This window comes from Cryptomeria japonica, chromosome 3 (assembly GCF_030272615.1).
Source record: "Cryptomeria japonica chromosome 3, Sugi_1.0, whole genome shotgun sequence".
NCBI classification, from domain to species: Eukaryota; Viridiplantae; Streptophyta; class Pinopsida; order Cupressales; family Cupressaceae; genus Cryptomeria; species Cryptomeria japonica.
The window spans coordinates 812,684,626-812,708,353 of record NC_081407.1 but is presented as its reverse complement, the minus strand read 5'-3'; the positions used below and the strand labels follow the sequence as shown (position 1 = coordinate 812,708,353).

General features: G+C 38.3%; 1 protein-coding gene across 1 annotated transcript in view; it reads left to right on the top strand.

The window, feature by feature from the left end:
* Positions 1–23,485, top strand: part of LOC131874383 (uncharacterized) — a 34,623-nt gene extending 11,138 nt beyond the window's left edge. Inside the window, exons 3-6 of the mRNA XM_059217729.1 lie at positions 21,821–22,093; positions 22,292–22,375; positions 22,675–22,809; positions 23,327–23,485. Coding sequence (XP_059073712.1) covers positions 21,821–22,093; positions 22,292–22,375; positions 22,675–22,809; positions 23,327–23,485 — 651 coding nt within the window. The remainder of the gene's footprint in view (positions 1–21,820; positions 22,094–22,291; positions 22,376–22,674; positions 22,810–23,326) is intronic.
* Positions 23,486–23,728: the final 243 nt, after the last annotated feature.

The window sequence follows — 23,728 nt, the reverse complement described above, 5'->3', positions numbered from 1 at the left end:
CTGTTAGTTTCACTGGAGCTTAGTCATCTTCAGGATTTCCGGGTATGCCTTTTGCAATAACTGAAGATATGTATCCCAACCAGATTTAAAGGTATCAAAAATAGATGCAAGTCCACTTAGTAAGTGGGAAAGTGTTTCTTTCTCTTGGATATCTTCCAGTGTGGTTTTAGCTATCATATCCATGCACTCTTTCTTGTGAACACCCAATGAATCTAGTCTAGGACTTACCAATCCTCTTAGATTTCTTACTCTCCTCATGATTTTGTCTCTCTCCTTCTCAAAAGAAAAAATTTGGTTCTCCAAGGACAAAATTTTTCCATCAACAAATGTGGTTAGTGTAGTCAATCCATCAAAAGAGTAAGCAATTTTAGCCATTTTATCATATAACTCCTTCAATCTGCTATCTACATTAGCTGTAAGACTTTCTATGTTACAACATGCTCTATAGATATTTGTACATTGTTTTAAACAAACCTTAATAGGGATAAGTTTGTCCTCAATTTTCTTCTTCCTTGTTTCTATAAGTTGATCAAAAGTTGTTCTTTTTGCTGCTGTGAAATTGTCCAAAGCATGTCGGTCTACTATCTGCCTGAGAGATTGAAAATTGTTGGATATGTGCTCTGTTAGAGTCTTGAGCTTACCGGAAGGGATTGCTCCATCTTCAATTTGACAATCAGGTAATAATCTATGTAATACAAAGACTGATTGATCAATTAATCATTTATCTGCTCTACCTTCCTTCAATAATTTTTGAGTAGCCATCATCATTAATTTAGTTGGACTCAACTCAAGAGATTGATTTCTTCTCAATCTGAGAAGTGTCAATTGCCAAAATCTTTGTCAGGGAATCAGTTTTACCTACCGATATGGACTCAATGGCTTTTACCTTGTCCATCTCAACCTCTATTACACCGGTGGCTTCACCACTTGGTGCAATGTCGGTTACTGCCAATGAATTATTGTCCACAGAATTTCCAGTGTCTTGTACATACCCTTGCTAAAAAATGGTCTATGTCGGTACAAACTATACACTCTCCTTAGCTGCCAATTGTGTTTGAGTATCTATAGTTACTACCGGTTGTGTCAAAACTGGAGTTGAACTGCCCAAAATACCTTTCCCTTTTGATTTGTCAAGAATGGTAGAAGATGTTGCCCTTGCAAATTCTTCTTGAGATGTGAGAAAGTATGGGTTTTTATGAAAGAATTTGGTCCATCCCTTACTTGTCTCATTTACCACCTCATTTACTCTCCCCATCATAAGGCTTATCTGTCGGGATTTACTACTGAAGATTTTTCTATTTGCAGTGTCAAAACATCTTTTTATTTCCTCATTATTTACAGTACCACACAATTCCAAAAGTGCTACTTCTTTGATTTCCCTATCTCTCTTGACAACGTCAAGTATCCTAACTTCAAGTTTATTATACAAGGATAAAGGTGTCTCCTTCAAAATTTCAATTAAGGCTTTCTTATAGATGTCTATATACAACCAAATAGCCTCTCCTAATTCACTTTGCTCATTCTCTTCTAAATCTTGATAATACAGATATATTTTTCAATATTCCATCTTTTGTAATTTCTTCAATAAGCTCAGCACAGGTCATTGTGGTCTTACCAGTTCTAGTGTCATCACCCTTCTTCTTTTTGCTTGTGGTTGTTGGTGTGATTGGTTTCCTCTTCTACATAGGCTTCCTTGTCGGTGGTGGAGGTGCAGTAGGCTTAGTTACCTTTCTAACAAGTCTCCTCCTAGGCTCTGCCTTCTTCTGCTCTACCAGTGGTTTTACGACATTCTTCCTTTGTACCCTTTTGAAAGCCAGAGGTTCATTATCCTCAGGATCAGAGTCAAAAGTGATAGGGGAAATGTGAAGTTGTGGCTTCTTCACTTCTATAGTACTTGATGAATCAATGATGAACAGTTAGTACCAAACTCGTACTAAGAGGGGGGGGTAAATCAGTACAAACAAAAGCACTTTTCCTTGAACCAGTTTGACTGAAAACATTGCACTTGACTGTCAAGCAATAACATCGGTCTAAACCAGATTACTACCAGTTAAACACAGTAAGGATGTGAAAGGCATAAACTGGTAACTCTTAGCTTTCCACACAATCTACCATCTTATTTCCACTTCACCCATATGCATACACTAGTAATACAACAACAGAAATGTAAAGACTTACTAGTTCAACATGCTTTACCGCTTGACAGAAAATAACAAAGCATCACATGAAAAGAATCACACATAACACACATATTTTTTCACGTGGAAACCCAACTGGGAAAAACCACGGTGGGGATGAATACCCACAAGTTGTTATTTGAACCCTTTTGAAGTCCACTCTATTATGAGCCTAGTCTGGTTAAAGACTTTACAATAGGTTCTGTTAGGAACCGATCCTGCTAGGGATCACCCGGTTAAGGGATGGCTAAAATACCTGGTTAAGGGTTAAACCCTGTTAAAGATTACCTTGTTAGAGGATTTTAAGAACTCAAAGATTTTGAGTCACCCTGTTAAAGTATTTACAGCAAGTCGGTTAAAGCTACCATGTTAAGGGATTTTCCAACTGTTGAAGTGGTTAGAGGTCAACAGGTATTACAATGATCTGGTAACAACACTTCAATGCCAATGCAGATCTGCTTTAGTTCCTTCCTTCTACAATCACGTATCTTTGCACTTAGATACACACACAACATTTTCCAACAACCTCAACATGAAAAACAACATCGACCTTATAGGAAACAGATAGGTCGGTAGCATAAACCCTAAACCCTAAACATTTAGGTTAAGCAATTCAGTCGGTTCAATCTTATCCATTGAACATATTGCATTGATTACAATAGTCTTAAACAGATCTCAAGACGTTCTCCAACATTAGTTCTTCACCGCTTCTTGTAGGCTGATAACCCATCACGCGTTCTTCACTGTTTACAGGGTTTATAGAGACTTCGCACATTCCCGAGGTATATAGGATGAATCTCCTTCATGCAAGATCCTTCACGTGCACAAGGCTGACATGGCAACACAATCTGTTCTTCATTACAATGCTAACTCATCACACGATGTCATTGGTTGAATCACATAGGCTTAGAACACTTCAACCAGAAACCCTGAAGCTAAGACTACCAACCGGTAGTCATACCATATGAAACCTTGATACAAAACATTCCATATACCGGTTCACATTCCAACATACCGGTTCACTTGGACAAACATACCGCTTCACTTTTTCACATATATCCATTGTCTTGAAAGTGCTTACTTCAATATACTGGTTCACTCTTCAGCATATTGACATCAATGACAACATACAATATCATCATGTCATCATACTCTGCACATATGCCAACAATCTCCCCCTTTGGCATTGATGGCAATATACAAAGATATCTCTCTGCTTCACATCTTCTCCCCCAATACTGCAGATATCTTCTCTGCTTCACATGTTCTCCCCCTTTGACAACAATGCCAAAGTGGAGGCATATACATCTATGTTCTACTGTGTTGCTCCCCCTAAGGAGTAGCATCCTTCAACACACCAATCCTGAAAAAGATATACCAATGTAAGTCCCAACTGAAATGGAGCACACACCTTTAGTTCACCTCTTGAAGGGGAAGCACCCCTAATTTGCCTCTCAAATAGGTAATGGTAGCCTTCAGTAGAGGCTTGGTGAATATGTCTGCTAACTGCTCCTTACTGGAAACATGTTCCAAGACAACTTCTTTGTTTTGAACCTTCTCCCTCAAGAAATGATACTTGAGCTCAAAGTGCTTGGTTCTAGCATGTAAAACCGGATTCTTGGAGATGTTAATTGCACTTGTGTTGTCATAAAATATACTTATCGGTTCAGATACAGGAACTTTGAAGCCATTTAATACATGCTTCATCCAAATTGTCTGGGTGCAGTTCATAAATGCTGCAACATACTTTGCTTCTATTGTAGACTGAGAGATACAGCTATGCTTCTTACTCATCCATGAGACTAGTCTACCACCAAGAAAGAATGCACCACTGGTTGTGGTCTTCCGGTCATCCACATTACCAAACCAGTCAGCATCTGTAAACACTTTCAGGTTGAAATCATTAATGTATGGATACCATAATCCATAGTCAATAGTTCCCTTCAGATATCTCAGAATCTGCTTGACTGCTACCAAGTGGGATTCTCTTGGGCTTTTCTAGAATCATGGGGTAATGCCTACTGCATGTGCAATGTTTGGTTTGCTATGTACTACATAGTGCAATTTACCAATAATTGATTGGTATTCCTTCTCATTTACCAACCCTGAGTCATCCTCTTTTGATAATTTACAACCGGTCACCATCGGTGTACCAACCGGTTTGCTGTCTTCCATGCCAAAAGTGTTCAACACCTCTTTGACATACTTGGACTGAGTGATAAAGATTCCATCTTTCATTTTTTGAATCTATAGTCCAATGAAGAACTTAATCTCCCCTATAAGTGACATCTCAAATTCCTTTTTCATCTCATCTACAAAATCATGACTCATCTTGTCATCTCCTCCAAAAATTATGTCATCAACAAATACCTCATAGATTAGAATCTGATCTCCTTCTGACTTCAAGTAGATATTACTATCCTCACTTGTTCTCTCAAATCCAATCTTCACAAGATGGGAATGCAAGCATTCATACCATGCTCTAGGTGCCTGCTTTAGTCCATACAAGGCTTTATGTAGTCTACACACCATGTCACTGTCTTCTGATAGGGCAAACCCATCTAGTTTCTCTATATACACCTCCTCTTCTAGTATTCCATTTAGGAATGCAGATTTTACATCCATTTGATATACTTTGAATCCCTTGAATACTACATATGCAAGAAGCATACGAACTCCTTCCAATCTGGCTACTGGAGCAAAGGCTTCTCCATAGTCTTCTCCTTCTTCTTGAGCATATCCTTTGCACACCAGTTTGGATTTGTTTCTTACCACTATGCCATCTTCATTCAGCTTATTTCTGAAAACCCATTTGGTGCCTATGACATTTTTATGCTTAGGTCTGGGTACCAAAGACCATGTACCATTCTTTTCTATCTAGTCAAGTTCCTCTTTCATTGCCTTGATCTAGTCTTCATCTTTATATGCCTCTCTGAATGTTTTAGGCTCAAATTCAAAGATCATGCAAGAGTTTTCTCTGACCTTTCTTCTTGTAAGAATTCCTACATCCTTGTCTCCTATGATCTGCTTTGGATCATGATTCAGCTTTACATACCTAGGAATGATCTTAGTTGTTTCCTCTTGCTTTTCTTCTTCATCCTCATCTTCATCAGCATCATCATCTACCAGTGTAGGAGCACTATTACTGGTGCTAGGCTGTTTTGCAACCGATTCCCAGAAGGTTACTACTGGTTCATCTCCTACTTGCTCACTGTCAGTTTCCTCAGATTTCTCAGAGGTTTCATCAACTCTAACATTGATGCTTTCAACAATTATTTGAGTCCTATTGTTGAAACATTTGAGAGCTTTGCTCTTTGTGGAATACCCTAGGAATATTCCCTCATCATATTTGGCATCAAACTTGCTTTGATGTTCACTCCTCTTGATATAACATTTGCTACCAAACACTCTAAAGTACCTTACCATTGGTGTCTTACCTATCCAATACTCATAAGGTGTTTAATACTTACCCTTTTTGATGAGTACCCGGTTCATTATGTAGACTGCAGTACTCACCGCTTATCTCCAAAAAGTGTGAGCAACTTTTCCTTGTATCAACATTGTTCTGGCTACTTCAACTATAGTCCAATTGTTTCTCTATGCTAGGCCATTCTGCTATGGAATCCGGGGGGTAGACAGTCACCTCTTGATGTCGTTCTCTTCATATTACTTGTTGAACTCACCAAAAGTGAATTATCCTCCTTGATCAGTTCTCAGGCACTTAATCCTCTTACCACTTTCTTTTTCAACCAGTGCTCTGAAGGCTTTGAACTTTCCAAAGGCTTCAGACTTGTCCTTCAAGAATGTGACCCACATCATTCTTGAGAAATCATCAGTAAGAATCATAAAATACCTATCTCCCTGCACACTCCTAGTTTTCATAGGACCACACAAATTAGTATGCACAAGATCAAGTAAATTGTCTGCAGTGAAAGGTTTACCTTTGAAGGTTGAGGAAGACATTTTCCCCAGTTGACACTCTCTGCACAAAGGATTCTCCGGTTTGCTCAGCATATGCAATCCTCTAACTACCTTGATCTTACTGGCCTTCACAATATTATCAAAGTTTACATGGCAGAGTCTCCTATGCCATATCTAGCTATCCTCAAACTTAGGCATTAGACATGTACTGACATTAGCATTTAGCTGAAATAGGTTACCATTGGTCTGCATATCGGTAGCCATCAATGCACCATTCTTTCCTTTGATTTTGCACACTCCATTTTTGAATTCCAGAGTGAGTCCATTATCATTCAGTTGAGCAACACTCAAAAGGTTGTGTCTGAGACCTTCTACCAAATACACATTGTCAGCACTGCTTCTTCCATTCAGAGAGATGGAACCTCTACATTTTACCATACATTGTGCATCATTACCAAAATGAACCACATCACCATAATACTCTTCCAGAGTTGGAAACTTAGTCCGGTCACTAGTCATATGGTGAGAACAACCACTGTTAATAATTCACTCATTGGAATTATCAAAGCAGGAGACAAGAGCCTTCTTGTCTGACACATCTTCCTTGACTGCTACAAACACAATATCTTCACTTTCTTCATCTTATGATTCCTCATCAGTGACACCTTCATTAACTGCTACAAAACAGTTTCTCTGGTTTCCTCCTTTGAACTTGTTGAACCTCTCCGGTTTTTCCTTGTTATCACCATTAGGGCAGTTTACAACAATGTGTCCTATCTGGTTACAAGAAAAGCATTTCAAAGGAAGCTTACCTCTATATTTACCGATTCCCTTGGGAAGTCTCTTGGCAAGAAGAGCTTCAAATTCCATCAGGATATCCTCATCATCCATTTCTCTACTTTGTCTTAGTTCACCACTTGTACTAGCTTCTTTGCCTTTTCTAGATGGTGCAGCAGATGCTTTGAAGGCTGATTCAGTCTTCTGAATACTATCATCATAATTATTTAGCTCATAAGTTGTTAACTTTTCAATGATGGAATCTAGGGATACCTTTGTCTTGTCTACAAACCTCAACTCCTAAATAGCAGTGACCCTTATTGTGTAGACCGGTAATAAGGATCACAAAACTTTGCTAACAACAGTGGAATCTTCCATTTTACCACCTGCACTCTTGATATCTCCAACAACAATTTTTATTCTTATTCCATATTGTTGAATGGTCTCTCCTTCAACCATCCGCATGTCTTCAAACTTTCCCCTAAGGCTTTCTTCCTTAACTTGTTTCACATTCTCATTACCGCCATAGATATTCTCAAGAGCATCCCATACTTCTTTGGGATTCTCTTTATCCTGAACATCAATAAACTCAATGTCAGATAAACTGCTGATTAGGGCTTCCATGCCTTGCCCATTCTCCTGAATCTCTCTCTTTTGATCATCGGTGAGAGTACCGGTAGGGATAACATAAGCATTCTCAACATAGCTCCAGTGTTGAGCACCCATGCTTCTGATGTATATCTTCATTTTGTCCTTCCATATTTTAAAGTTGTCTCTGTTGAACTTTGGACCTTCCCTCTTCATCATTAGAGTAGGATCTTTACCTCAAGCAGTTAAGCTTACAACACAGAGGACCTGGAAGATGCTTTGATACCAATTGATGAATCAATGATGAATAGTTAGTACCAAACCGGTACTGAGAGGGGGGGGTGAATCAGTACAGACAAAAGCACTTTTCCTTGAACCGATTTGACTGAAAAACACTGCACTTGACTGACAAGCAATAACACCGGTCTAAACCAGATTACTGTCAGTTAAACATAGTAAGAACGTGAAAGACATAAATCGGTAACTCTTAGCTTTCCACACAATCTACCATCTTATTTCCACTTCACCAATATGCATACACTAGTAATACATCAACAGAAATGTAAAGACTTACTGGTTCAACATGCTTTACCACTTGACACAAAATAAAAAAGCATCACATGAAAAGCATCACACATAAAACACATATTTTTTCATGTGGAAACCCAATTGGGAAAAACCATGGTGGGGATGAATACCCACAAGCTGTTCTTTGAACCCTTTTGAAGTCCGCTCTGTTAGAAGCCTAGTCTAGTTAAAGACTTTACAATAGGTTATGTTAGGAACCGATCCTGCTAGGGATCACCCAGTTAAGGGATGGCTAAAATACCCAGTTAAGGGTTAAACCCTGTTAAAGGTTACCTTGTTAGAGGATTTTAAGAACTCAAATATTTTGAGTCACCTTGTTAAAGGATTTATAGCAAGTCAGTTAAAGCTACCCTGTTAAGGGATTTTCCAACTATTGAAGTGGTTAGAGGTCAACAGATATTACAATGATCTGGTAACAACACTTCAATGCCAATGCAGATCCGCTTTGGTTCCTTCCTTCTGCAATCACACTCTGCAGGTATATATTCTCTTATCTGGTCTGGCAAGAATCATGTATCTCTGCACTTAGATACACACACAACATTTGCCAACAACCTCAACATGAAAAACAACATCGACCTTATAGGAAACTGATAGGTCGATAGCATAAACCCTAAACCCTAAACATTTAGGTTAAGCAATTCAGTCGATTCAATCCTAACCATTGAACATATTGCATTGATTACAATAGTCTTGAACAGATCTCAAGATTTTCTCCAACGTTCGTTCTTCACCACTTCTTGGAGGCTGATAACCCATCACGCATTCTCCACCATTTACAGAGACTTCACACATTCCCGAGGTAGATAGGATCAATCTCCTTCATGCAAGATCCTTCACGCACACAAGGCTAGTGTGGCAACACAATCTATTCTTCATTACAATGCTAACTCATCACACGATGTCATCAGTTGAATCACGCAGGCTTGGAACACTTCAACCGGAAACCCTGAAGCTAAGACTCCCAACCAGTAGTCATACCATATGAAACCTTGATACAAAACATTCCATATACCGGTTCACATTCCAACATACCGGTTCACTTGGACAAACATATCGCTTCACTTTTTCACATATATCGATTGTCTTGCAAGTGCTTACTTCAATATACCAGTTCACTCTTCAACATATTGACATCAATGACAACATACAATATCATCATGTCATCATATTCTGCACATATGCCAACAGTACCAACCTCTGGTAGTTTAGCAGCTTGTTTTGATTTAGAGCCCAGTTGAGTGTCTATCTTATAAAGCACATCTTGTACATATGTAGACATCTTTTCTATTTTCTTCTCTCTTTTTTTCTTATTAAAACCAGTTTTTACTTCAAGAGCCTTCTCTCCTGCTATACCAAAATGTTCTGTCTTATCATCTAATGGGGCATCTAATGACATCTTTGCATAGAGTTCAAAAATGCTATCATCCACCTCATATCCAAGTTCAGTAACCCAAATTTGCCTAGGTTTAACTGCTTCCATAAGAGTTTCATTAGTTTTTACCATGAAAAAGATATCAGTGGAATACTTCTCCACAATGTTCTTTGAAATTCTCTCCCTTTTCCTCATGTTTTCTTGAAAAGTCTTAAAATACCCCCAAAGTTTCTCATCTCTGTTGGTACCAAGACCGGTGATAGCTTCCTTGATCTGCATACCTACCGGTATGTCATGAGCCCAAAGCTTCTTCCCTATACTGGGTAGCTCATTTAGGAAGTAAAGCATTAAACATACAATCACGTTTCCATATCTAAAGGTGCCTTTCTTGATTCCTTTTATCTTTCCAAGGTTTAACATCAACTCACTCCTCATCCACTCACATAAATCATATTTCACATTATTCCTCAGCATTTGATATGCGGCATGAATGCATGAACTAGCAAAAAAATTCAATCGGTTGGATTGAGAAACCTTGTAACCTATGATCATGCTTGCAAACATTATATCTGTGTCGGTGATTGTGCTTATCCTCATTGATATGCTATCAAGTGTAGCACCGATGAGTTTTTTGACCTCTATATTGGAAATTTTCTTGCTAGGTTCTTGTTCGACCCTAGGTAAGCTGGTGACAGCTTGAATTGCCTCCTTCGTGATCATGTAAGGCATATCTAGCCAAATAAATTCATTGTGAACCTTGCTCAAAACGTATATGATCACCTCATCCTTGAATTTCGATAGGTACAGAATACCAATTAACCCTATATCCTCGATTGCTTTGAATTTTGGTTTGATGGTTCCAGAGTCTCTTAGTATCACGGATTGATACATGATTTTGATATCTTCAGTGACCAAATCCTTAAGGGTGTAGTGAATGCATGCCCTCACATCTTCAATATACATTACACCGTCAAGAACCCTAGAAAATGCTCCTACAGAGTCTTCCTTTTTAGCAATTTTGGGAACCTCCTTAAATACTAGCCTTAACCTATCCTTGACTTCGACAATGGTGGGATTTACAATAAAAGTAGGAGCTGAAGATCTAGATGCCATGTCGAAAAAATACCTAAAAGTAAGTGTCGGTGAAAGATTGATAACTTCTCGAAATCTTTTCACAATGCTTCTGCTCGCTCTTGACTCGCCTTTACTTCGCTTTGAATGTTTGAATGCCTAGTGAGTGAAATAAATTCACTTACCCTCTTTTATCAGCGAATAGAAACCTTAATTTTTTGTAATAAATGCTTCACCAAAAACCCTACAAATGTCGGTCTCACAGTTATGTGTTGGGTGAACCTTCATCAATGATGAACACAATTCTCTAGATCTCTTTCTAGATCTTCTTAGATCTCTTCCAGGGTAGTATGCAAAATTTAGAAATAACTTTACCAACTCCTAATTCTTATGCCTCAGTTACCGGTGGAATTTCTTGTTGGTGGTGGAATACTCTATTCTACCAGTGGAGTTCCTGGTATAGATCCATCTCCATTTGATTCTTCAAATTTTCTAAGCCTTCTCTTGGTGTGAGTTTGTTGTATTTCATCTACCTTCTTCTTTCCTTTCTCATTATCTTAATCATTATTAACCGGTTGAGTCTTGATTTTGCAATACTTAGCAATATGACCTATTTTGTTGCATGCATAACATGTAACATTGTTCTTCTAAATTTCTTTGACATATCTGGTATCATTTCTGACCTACAACAATTAGAAAAATGTCCAAAATTTCCACATGCATGACATTTAACATTCATTCTACAATCTTCTGATCTATGACCATATTTCTTGCAGTTTGTGCATTGACCGAGAACAAAATTGTAGTTTTGATTTGCCTTATATCTACATTGTTTAGCCATATCCCAAATTTATTGAAAACAAAACATCTACCATTGAATTTATAAGCATTAGATTGACTTACTGGTTTCCTTTGTTTTGATGAGTTCTGCATACTGGTTGTCTGATCTTCATTTGCAGTACTGGAGCTTTCACCCTATACAAATCCAAGTCCTCTAGAATCATCAATCTTTCTTTGTCTTTTCAATAAGTCATCCAACTATGCAACACTGATCCTAAACTTTTCTTTATACTCACTTGCAATAGTCAGATCATCTCTCAGAGTGGTTACTTGTCTTTCAAATTCTTGTTCATTGTTCTGGGAGTGTGCCAAATCAGTTCTCAATAAGTTATTCTCATGAGTCAATCTGCCACATTCATCAAATTTATTCTTCAAAGATATAACAAGATTATCTTCCTTCTTATTTCTATCCTCAATATCTTTTGATAGCCTCATAGTCAGATCTTGCATTTCATTCTTCATGAGCATGTTTGCTTGACTTAGTTTCTGACATTGTTCCTTAAGAGAATTTTTCTCCTCATCATCTAGTTGTTGCAAAATTTCTTTTCTCTTGGCTTGAGAAGATGATAACCTTTCTTGTAGGATAAGAATGAATTCATTTGTAGAATTCAATTCTTCTTGCAATTTCAAGTTCTTCATCCTTTCAGCATCATAATCCTCAAGAACCATCTCAAGTTGCTTCTCCATAGCCATGTTTAAAGATTCTAGTTTAAGGATCTTCCTCAAGTTGTTAAACTTCTTCTGAGGTACCAGACTCTAATACCAATTGCTAGCCCAGTTTGTCGTTGCATCAAAAGACTGATCTGTCAACGCCCGATACAGACTATAGAGATATGGATCGCATGGGAGGTGGTTAGTCCTTTGTCACAAATCCCAAGGGGAGCGCTGACCATTTTGCCAATAGATACAAGCTGAAGTGTTTAAGATTAGACCGTGGAAGTGAATTCACATAAAAGAAATTTGAAGAATACTTTGAAAGGCATGGAATCATAAGACAATATTCAGCTTCTAGGACACCACAACAAAATGGTATTGTGGAGAGGAAAAAAAGAACAGTCAAATAAATGGCAAGGACAATGTTGAATGAAGCAAATATGCCTGATGTTTATTGGAAAGAGGCAGTTCACATTGTTGTATATACACCATCAGAGTGCAATTAAGGGTGAATAAAAATATGACGCCTTATGAACTATGGTATGATAGGAGACCCTCTATCAAGTATTTCAAGGTGTTTGGTAGCAAATGCTTCATCAAAAGAGATGAAGATGGATTATGAAGCTTTGGTTCAAGAAGTGATGAAGGTATCTTCTTGGGATATTCAACTCACAGCAAGGCCTACAAATGTTTCAACAAGAGGCTAAAGAAGGTGATTGAGAGTGTACATGTAAGAGTGGATGAAGATCTACATAAAGGGAAACAAAGCATAATAAATTGGATTGAAGAATCATATAGTGAGGATGAAGAGCAATCTAGAAGTGAACAAGAAGAAGTACCCACCAAGACTCCAAATAGATATGTGCAAAAGAATCACCCTGAAGAGCAGATCATAGGCAAAAAAAATGAGGGGGTACAAACTAGAAGAAGACTTTCAAGAAATAATGAACAAGTAAATTTTTGCCTTGTGACTGAGATGGAACCCAAAACATATGATGAAGATAGAAAAAGTGAGAAGTGGATGAAGACTATGGAAAAAGAGATGTTGTAGATTAAAAAGAACAAAACATGGGATTTGGTTCCAAGGCCAATAGACAAGAATGTCATTGAGACTAAATGGGTCTACAAGAACAAGATGAATGAAGAAGGGAAATTAATAAGGAACAAAGCAAGACTTGTGTTTAAGGGGTATGCTCAGGTAGAGGGCATAGATTTTGAAGAAACATTTGCACCAGTTGCAAGGATTGAATCTATAAGGATGTTCTTTGCATTCTCAGCCCATAAAGGATATAAAGTATATCAAATGGATGTCAAATCTACATTCTTGAATGGAAATATTGAAGAAGAGGTCTATATTGAGCAACCTGAAGGATTTTAGCTACATGAAGATGACAAATTTTTTGTGTAGATTGAGAAAATAATTTTATGGTATGAAGCAGGCACCTAGAGCATAGTATTCTAGGTTGGATAAGCACCTCCATCAACAAGGTTTCAGAAAGGGAAATGCTAACAACAACCTATACATTAAGGTGGATGGAGACCCCATGATCATAGTTGTGGTGTATGTAGATCACATCATCTTTGGAGGTAACAAGGACAACTTATGCAAAGAGTTTGCTGACCAAATGCAATCCGAGTTTGAGATGTCAATGCTTGGAGAGCTGTCATATTTCCTTGGTTTGCAGATTTCTCAGTTAGATAAAGTAATTTTTATCTCACAAACCAAGTATGCAAAGGACATGTTGAAAAAGTTGGAGGACAACAAATCGGTTCATACTCCCACAGTCATAGGATGCAAATTAAGCATGTATGATGAGTTACCTAGTGTAGATCAGACCTTGTATAGATCCATGATTGGCAGTATATTCTATCTCATAGCTTCAAGGTATGATATTGTGCAAGCAGTGTGTTTGGTAGCTAGATTCCAAGCTGCTCCAAAGCAATCGCATGTAAATTTTGTTAGAAGAATATTTAAATATCTGCAGGGAACACTTAGTTATGGCTTGTGGTATCCAAAGAAAGGAAATTTCACTTTACAAGCCTTTACTGATGTTGATTGGGAAGGTTTCATAGATGACAAAAAGAGCACCAGTGGTGGAGCTTTCTACCTTGGAGACAGACTAGTTTCCTGGCACAACAAGAAGCAAGATTCTATCTCTCTATCCACATCTGAAGCAGAGTATATAGTTGCTACCACATGTTGTTCACAAGTTCTCTTGATGAAGCAGACACTCAAGGACATCCAGGTAGAGTATGCAGATCCAATCTCCATCAAATGTGATAATTCAATTGCAATCAACATATCAAAGAACCCTGTTACGCACTCAAGGACAAAACACATAGCAATTAAGTATTGTTTTCTCAAGGAGAAGGTTGCAATGAAGGAGGTAAAGGTTGAATATGTTCCCACAAGTGAGCAAGTTGCTGATATTTTCACAAAGCCTCTTCCAAAGGATACATTTGAGTATCTGAGATATAAGTTGGTTGTTGTCCCACCTTCCTTTAGCACTTAAACATATTTATGAGGTATGTGGTTCAGGAGGAGCTTACTATTTTTACTACTTTTCATCCTTGAACCTCATGTTTGTCTCAGGGGGAGTTTCTAAAATTTTTGTGAGCAACATCAAAGATGCCTTTTATATTGTAATAATGGTTCATCTAGTGGAATCTATAGAAAATATCAATTGATAGGCATTTTCTAGGTTGGACATCTACAAGGGGAGAGGAAGTTTACAAGTTTTATGGTAGGTGGTGTGCAAGTTTTGTCATTGTTGTCAAAGGGGGAGAATGAGTTGCATGTGTGTGTTCACATCAATACCAAAGGGGGATATTGTTGGCATTATTGACATTGATGTCAACATGTGTTGCAGGGATGACTTGAGGATGCAGAGAAACAACAAGTGTTGTAGGTTGCAGAGTTATCGTGAAGACATATTGGGAGAGCAATACCGATCAAGTGTTGTGTAAGAGGTTGTAGAGTTATCATGCAAACATATCGGGATGGCAATACCGATCAAGTGTTGTGCAAGTTATCATATCGGGATAGCAATACCGATTACAATGTAAGAGACACTTATCAGGTTACCTGACAAAGGTGGCATTACGATTTTGTGTTATACTGATAGTGTTAATTACTCTGGCAATCACTATGTCAGAATAGCTATGCTGACTAGAAGATCAAGAATGTGTATCAAAGTAGCTATTGAGGATGGAATGACAAATTTCAGCTATACCAATAGTGTAAGCTATTCCGACAGAAGAAAATGTTGAGAAGACCCCTTGGTAAGTAAATTGGAATAACAGATGTCGATATGGAGAAGGTCCTTAAAGTTTGATTTTGAAATAGCCACACCGATGATTGTTCATTTTGGGTCATTGGAACAAGTTTGTACAAATGGTATAACATCCAAAAGCTAATCCAATAGTGTTAGATGTTTCGATGGGTATGTATTTCGGGATAACCAATATTGATGAAGTTTGTCACCGTGGGTTTGAGTTTCGGGATACCTTATGCCAATGAAGTATGTCACTGTGGAGATGCGTTCTCAGGATAACTATGTCGATAAAGGGTGATTCGACAATATATCATGTTGATCTAACATGTTTTTACCTATATTGATAGTTGTAACTATTCTGATGAGTGGGTGTTTGGATTGAAGTCCTTCAGTTCAAGGTAACCTATGTCGATAAGGTTAGTCAACATGGAGATTGTGCATCGAGATAGCCTATGGTGATAGCCAAAATCAAAGGTGAGAACTTCATCAGAGTAACTAATGATGATGAAAGGAATCACAGGCATCAAGTGGTCACTGGGATAGCTAGTGAAGGTGGAGTAGAGGCAAATTGTCATCCCAATAGTTAAAACTATGCTGATAGCAAGTGAGCAATGAAACTTTGGGATTGCTAAGGCAATGAACATGAAGAAAGATGATTTCAATTGACAAATTAGATCGGCATAGTTGTTTATAGTCAACCCAATGTGTTTGCAAGAGTATGCCATCATGCAACTCGATAGTCCACATAAGCCTTGACCAAATTTGACTAGACTGTTAGATGCAATGATAGTCCCAAAGACACTGAGACGGGGGGGTGAATCAGTGTCTAACTGGTTAATGGAATATTTGAACTTATTTACATTTTTGTAACTTAAATTAATGTACCGATAAACAAGAAATAGTGCAGTAAAGAGAAATAACACAGATAACATAAATGCACACCATAACACAAGATATTTTGGTGAGAAACCCAGTAAGGGACAAACCTCAGTGGGATTTGTGACCCACAATATTTACTCACTGGCCAATATGAATAAATATTACTTACAATAGGGGCCTGCACATGCAAGAAGGCCAACAGCCTAGAGCTCACTGCTCAATAGAAGAGTCTCACTGACTACAAGATGGATAATTAAATCCAAGATAATGTACTGCTCAAATTAGCATTTGCAATGCTTGATTCAGTACCGGTTTAAGCTCTATCACAAACCTTAACCAAAAACCTTGTCGGTGAATAAAATTCACTCACATAACCTATCTGCCTTATTACAAAAATCCTTTCGCTATCTTCTACATAATATTGTTCTATCCTATGCTACATATCAAAAATTGACCTATAAGATCTCATACATATATGAGTCTTTACAATGCATCATGTCGACTTACAAATAATTAATTACATTTACAATACAATTCATATAAACAGAACTTGTCTCATGTTGCTCTGGATGCTGGTATACTTCATTGCCAATGTAAACTAGATGTCGGTGAATGTGCCTACCGGTGTATGATGTTTGTGTTGTCGGTGAAACTATACAACCTGTTATTGGTTGGTTACCATCAATGATAACATCAACCATTCTCATTGAGTGTAGAATGCCAACAATCTCCCCCTTTGGCATTGATGGCAACACTCATGAGAAAAATCCAAAAACTGATCCCAAAAAAAGTGTGCTCCCCCTAAGCAAGTGATTTCTTCTATGCATTTTCTTCCATACATTTTTCTCCATACTACTCCCCCTTTGACATCAATGACAAAGGATGTCAAAAAGAATCAAAGAATACAAAAATTCTACCTCATAGCCCGTAACTGGTTATGTACAAGTTCAAAAATATCCGCCAAAATTAGATTCAGGCTCTGCATGAATTTGTTATTGTTGGAAATAATGGTTTCTATCTACTCGATCAAGTCGGTCAGATAATACATCTTTTGCTCTGGTGACCGTTCTCCTTGAATTGTTGCCTTTGATAGCTCAACCTGCTAAGTTATAAGATTGTCCAATCTAGTACCAAGCTTATTTTTTAGCTCCTGGGCCTTCAACCATATCCTTGCTTTTTCTTTTTCCAAATTTTCAATCTTTTCCTCAAACTATCATTTCTTGTTAAAAAACAGAGGTAATTTTTGAGGAACCTATCATATTATCTACTATGTCATCTATTTCCTTCTATGTTCTCTTCATTTCCTCATCAATGTCTTCAGTCGGGTGGTGAGGCTTGCAAGCTTCTTTATACAAATCCTTATACTCCAAAATTGTTGAATTTAGTACCGGTAATAAGGAATCAATGTGCTCATTACAGTCTTTGATGGTCTTCTCAAAGAATTCTCCTTTTTATTTATTCATTCTTTCCTTAACAATTTCCTCATTCACCTTATCTACAGTTAGAACATTTGAAGCAATAAATTTGGACAATGCGTCTAGTTTACCTAAAGAATCCTCAATATGATCTATCTTACAGGTCGGTGCAATCATCTACAAAATAGGCAGTGTATCATCAATAACCTTGAATGCCAAGGTGTTGCAATCAGTTATCCTCCTTATAGAATCTAAAAGAACATTAGTCACATTTGTAGGTCAGAAATTAGTAGTAGATGTGCTTGGTTCAGTAATAACTTTCCTTTCAACTAATTTTTGATCAATTGCCTTAACAATTTCCTCCTTGTTTCCATCAATTGTTTCCTCTTTATTTATAGTTTCTATCAGTTTCTCACTCTGTGTTATTACTTATGCTTCTATTGATTTTTTCAGTCTGTGTAAGTACCTTTGCATCTGCCGGTTTTTCAGCCTCCAGTTTCTTACCTTCTGCCGGTATTTCAATGTTTTGAGAGTCAGCAGTGTTAGTCTGTGACTCACATATCTCAATGTTATTAGCATTGACTGTCTTAACTTTTGAGGTATCCTTATCCACAACAATATTAAAATCTTATGTATCAACATTCATAGTGAAAAGAATTTCAAAATCTGGATTAATGTCATCATGTGTTATTTCTTCAGTCTCCTTATTCAGTTGACTGTCTGTATGTACCGGTGTATTTGAAGTTATTGGTGGAGTAACCTGTGCTGGTGGAGGAGGGTTATCTATGACCTTTATAACAAGTATACTACCAATTTTACCTTTACCTTTGTCCTTTTGATATACCTTTGCAAAAGTCCTATCCAATTTCTATCTACTCCTTTCAATTTTCTTTTCTTTTTCAACAAAAAATATATCCCAAATGTCTGCAGTTTCATCAGCTATCTATTTCACTCTTCCAGCCATTAGACTAACCTGTCAGTGACCACTCACAAAAACTGTCTGGTTGGCTTCAACAATTAGTTCATCAATTTCTTCCCTAGAATTAACGAGGTGAACAACCAACAATGCTTCAACCTTTAACTTTTTATAGTTCCATAACCGACATCCTTTTAGCCTCTAATCTTATATACAAGTCATTAGGCATATCATCTACAACCTCAATCAAAACTTTCTTGTAGATATCAAGATGCAAAATAATACTAGCCTCTATAGTCTCCTTGTCAAAATCCTTGAAGGAATGATAATATTTATTTACATTACTAAGATTACCTTCTTGTGTTATTTCATTCATTAATTCCTCTAGTGTAAGGGTATCTGGTGCCTTAGTTTGTTTCTTCTTTGGAGTTAGCTTTTTTCTTAGGCTACCGGTGAAACATGGGCTACTGGTTCCAATCCTTCCAGTTCACTGGCTGAAATACCGCTTATGTTCATCACATTTTCTTTTACTTCCTTAGCCATCTTGGATGCATCTCTGATGAATTTTTCTCTCCTTTTTCTTTGCTTTTGCATCGAAACAACACTTTCAATAGTCTCAGCATTTCCAAAAATTTCTTCAGATGGTTCCTTAGGTGCATCAAGAAGTGTCTTAGCATATGCTTCAAGAATATTCAGATCAACTTCATATCCCATCTCTGTTATCCCAAAAGTTTGAGGAGTAACAACTTCCATCCATGTTTCATCATGTTTGCTTATAAAATGATGCTCTGCAAAAAGGAATGGTTAGGATATTGTCAAGACAACACAAACAAACAAGCAACAAACAAGTGTTAGTGTTAAAAATCACAAATCAAACACTATCTTAAGCAAGCATATCAAGAGAGACACTACACACAAAATAGAAAGCTTAATGAAACTAAGAAATGCAACAAGACATCTCCAAATGCCCTCCACCATGCTTGTAGCTTCTCCTCCCTTGTTCCTCTCCTCTCCAAGTTCCAAAATGAGTGTAGCTCTCAGTAGCATTTTGCACTATTTTGGATGTCTTATGGAGGTTCAAGATTATAGAATGGATGATTATGAGAATGCAAATGTGAACAAGCTAAAATGATATATTATCTAATTATCTAATATTAATTTTAGCCCAAAATGACAAATATAGATGATTATGCTAAATGCTCTCTAAAATTCACTATAAATTAGATGCATACAAGATTTCAGGATCTAGATTATGAAGAAATGAGCTCTATTTATAGGTAAAATGGAGCAATGGAGGGCTGAGATTGAGTAATCTCAATCAAGGGTCAAGATTGATGATTTTATGATCTATGTGAGGGCTTTCAATCCAATTCCAGGATGAGAAATGTCAATAAGAGATGGGTTGAGAGGGGAGGGAATAAACATTAAATGCTTGACATGACTTGAGGGTTAACTTGGGAGGTAAGGTTAATGTTGAGTTGAAAGAATAAAGCCATTATCCAATAAATAGTGTCTTTATCCAATGGATAAACTCTTGTGCAAGAGTTAGTGAGGATAACCATGGTCAAAGCAATAAATGCTTGAAGAGACCCATGGGTTAAATGAGGGTTGAGTTAGAGGGAAAGTCTCTAACCATGGGGGCAAGTGGATTTAACCATAAATGGTTATTTAAGAGCCATTAATGGTCATGTAAGAGCCATTAGTGGTTTGGAAGACTTTAGAGGTTAGCTTGTTGAACACGTAAAGCATTAAATGCTTTTCAAAGACTTTGAAGGCTTTGAGAAGTGACTCCAAGTTGCTTAGGAATGTAACAATATTTAGGGGATGGATTAGGCTAATTAGGAATGATTAGAAAGTGGTTAGAAGGGGATTTAAGATTGCAAGTGGGTTTGGTGGGTGAGGGAAAATAGGATTTAAATTAAAATAAAACTAGTTTATTTCAATTGTGGTTGCAACTTGCATTTGTAGGAGAATGCAAGTGGGGGGGATTTTTAATGATTTAAATAAATGTTTTATTTATTTATTTAAAAGAGGAAAGGGAATTAAATTAAATAAATAGGATTTATTCATTTAATTGATTGTGAATTTGGTTTAATGAATTAATTCAAATAACTTGAATAATTTATTTAATTAATAGGAGAATGGTTGAGGAGGAATTAATTAAATGTTAATTTAATTAACTGTTGGCTAGTGGGTTTATTAATCAAATAAATAGTAAATAATCATTTAATTAAATGGACATATTTATGTGACTACATTTGCCCCTCTTTGAGACGGTGCGGCTTATCGCGTCATTTCAAAGAAAGAAAAATAGGTGTGAAGAAATATGCCCCATAAATGTTAATTTAATGGGTGGTATGCCCCTTCGAGAGATGGGCCGGAAAATTTCAAAAAATCAGGCGATCTCTTGAAAAAGAACAAGATTGGGCGGGGAGGTAGAAGAGAAGAAAATAGTAATAACGGTGAAAGAATAGAAGAAATTGGAGATAAAACAGAGAAATGGGAGGCGCTGGAAGTTCACGAGGACCACAGCGGTGAGCGGGGTAAAATTAGGTGAAGGGTTGAGGGTATATATGGGGGTGAAGGGGTAAAAACAAGGTCATTTGCATCCATCTCCACAGCAATTCAGAGCTTTGATAGTGACTTTTGTGAAAGAGAGAGTAGCAGTCAGCATGTCGGTACCGATAGCAAATCATCGGCTAGAGTAGGTTCGCCGATTCCAGCGGCCAGATGACTACGGACCAACAGTACACCAATTTGAATTTTTGTGTTTCATGCATTTTTTATGTGTTTTTTCAAGCTTCCAAGTTGAGTCAAGACAATAGCATTTTAGCGCTATTGTCACCTAAAATAGCGCCTTTGTGCTACTATAGCGCTATTGCATAGTGGTTTTAGCTCTATCATCAGGTTTACCGCAGTCGTGTAGTAGTATTAGCGCTAGTGTAGTTTTTAGCATGATTGAGTCAATGTTGTAGTGTTGTTGGCCTGGAATGACGTTGTTGTGCAGTGGTTTTAGCGCTATTGGTTGTTAGCGTTATTGTGTAGTTGTTTTAGCACAATTGTTAGTAAAATAGCGCTATTGTCTAAAAAATTGATGCCCCAATGTTAAAAAAAATTCTCCTAGTGTCAATGTTGGGTGGATGGATGGATAAGTTGTTTTGAATCATAGCAGTCCCATTGAGACCAAGTCATTATGATAAATGTTTGTTGTAGTCTAGGTTTGCCATGATCGCTTACCTGTTGAGACACGAAGATACTTGATCAAAGTATTTGTTGATAGTCTAGGTTTAAACTTAAGAAAGTTTTAAACAAAACAACTGATGATGATGTTGATGTGTGTGTAGGAGGATCTTCCCGTGCTTCAGATGCAGGAGCAGCATCCGGCTACACAGCAGCTGCAAGATCAGCTAATGGAGACAGAGATTGATTGTGTAGTGTCTATTGGACTATATGACATGATGTACATGCCCGTGATTCGGATGAATCATGGACTAGTGACTGCATTAGTGGAGCGGTGGCACAGTGATACCTGCATATTCCATTTATCGATGGGAGAGATGACCATTACACTGGAGGATGTGTGGAGGATTTTGCACATTCCTATCCGAGGGGATCTGGTTATGTATGACTGAGGATTGGGTATAGTAGCGGTATAATGAATATTTGATGAGGATGTCGATATTCATGATGGCTCAATCGTGTAAGAGGAGATAGCGGCATTATATGAGCCATTACCACCGGTTTTATCCGGCATCGTCAGGGGTTTGTTATGCCCCAATCGACAATTGCATGGACTGGTCATGGGTTGAGGCCAGGTGATTGAGCACATGGTGACAGATGGGACCCGCTATGTATGGGGGCCATCTGTGCTATCACACCTATACAGGGAGCTTCATGAGGTGGTTTACCAATAGATGAGATTGTTGGGAGTTGGCATTACTTTGCTAAATATCTGGGCATGGGAGCACCTGTCAATGACATGACCGAGGTGCCTGAGATTCAGGGCAGTAGACCAGCCCTACATGTACATATACGGAGGTATGATGAGTCAACCCCACTTGGGGAAGTTGGAGTGGTGGCGGTGGGCATTAGATGATTTGGATGCAGTGATATGGAGGCCATACATTGAGTGTGAGCCTTGGGATGATGATGTAGAGGCTTTTCCTTATGTATTTATAACATGGTATTTGATTGGTAGGACATCCTACTATGTTCAGAGATAGGTACCCGACAGAGTGATGAGGCAGTTCAGTCGGAGGCAGGGATGGCCGAGTGGATCAAGGGAGTATGCACGGGAGGTACAGGAGAGATTCCAGTGGGGGCCAGTGTTATCGTATGATTAGGCCTTAGCCGAGTTCTGGACTTTACAGGCGAGACCATGGCATATGAGGTCGGGGATTGTGGATGCAGGAGTGACAGAGGAGTACACGCAGTATCGTACCGCACATCTGATTCCATGCATTTCATATCCAGCTGAGTTGGTACCATCATTTGAGGATGATAGGACATAATGACAGAGGAGAGGAGGCAAAGGAGTAAGAGGAGGAGGTAGAGGTGACGGAGGAGGAGGTGGTGTGGGAGATGGGGGAGGTGGTGGTGGATTTGGAGGTGGGGGTGGATTTGGAGGTGGAGGTGGTGGATGAGGACGGTTGCAACGGAGAGGGAGAGGTGGGCAGCCATTGCGACTGTCACAGGGTCCTTTGACTTAGGGAGGAGTCAAATTAGGTGGCAGGGATATGGGGGAGGGAGAGGCACCTATGGATATGGGAGAGGGAGCTACTGGTGGAGGAGAGGATCCTATGGGGATGGGAGGAGTAGATTTGTGGAAGCATATGCTAGTATATATGCAGACTCGACTTACATCCGTCGAGGCACGAGTGGAGGATTGTGAGGCAGAGATTGCAGCTAGAGATGTTCAGCTATTTGCATGGGAGTCAGAGTTGACTATAGTGCTGCGAGATAGATATGATGCAGTGGAGAGATTGAGGGAGCTGCAGGATAGAGGATGAGTTGTGGTAGGAGCATAGGGTCCTACTGGGGAGGTGTTGAGGGAGATGCGGCGGGCTTAGGCGGAGATAGATTATTGGCAAGGTTTATATGAGCATGAGGTGTCATCCAGTCAGGGAGCACTAAGCTATTCATAGATATGTCAGGCGAGATCAGAGCGGTCTCAGAGGATGCAGAGCAGTGGTGGTGTTATGGGTTCTCCACGGTGAGATAGTGTAGGTGGTGCAGCGAGTAGTGGTGGAGTA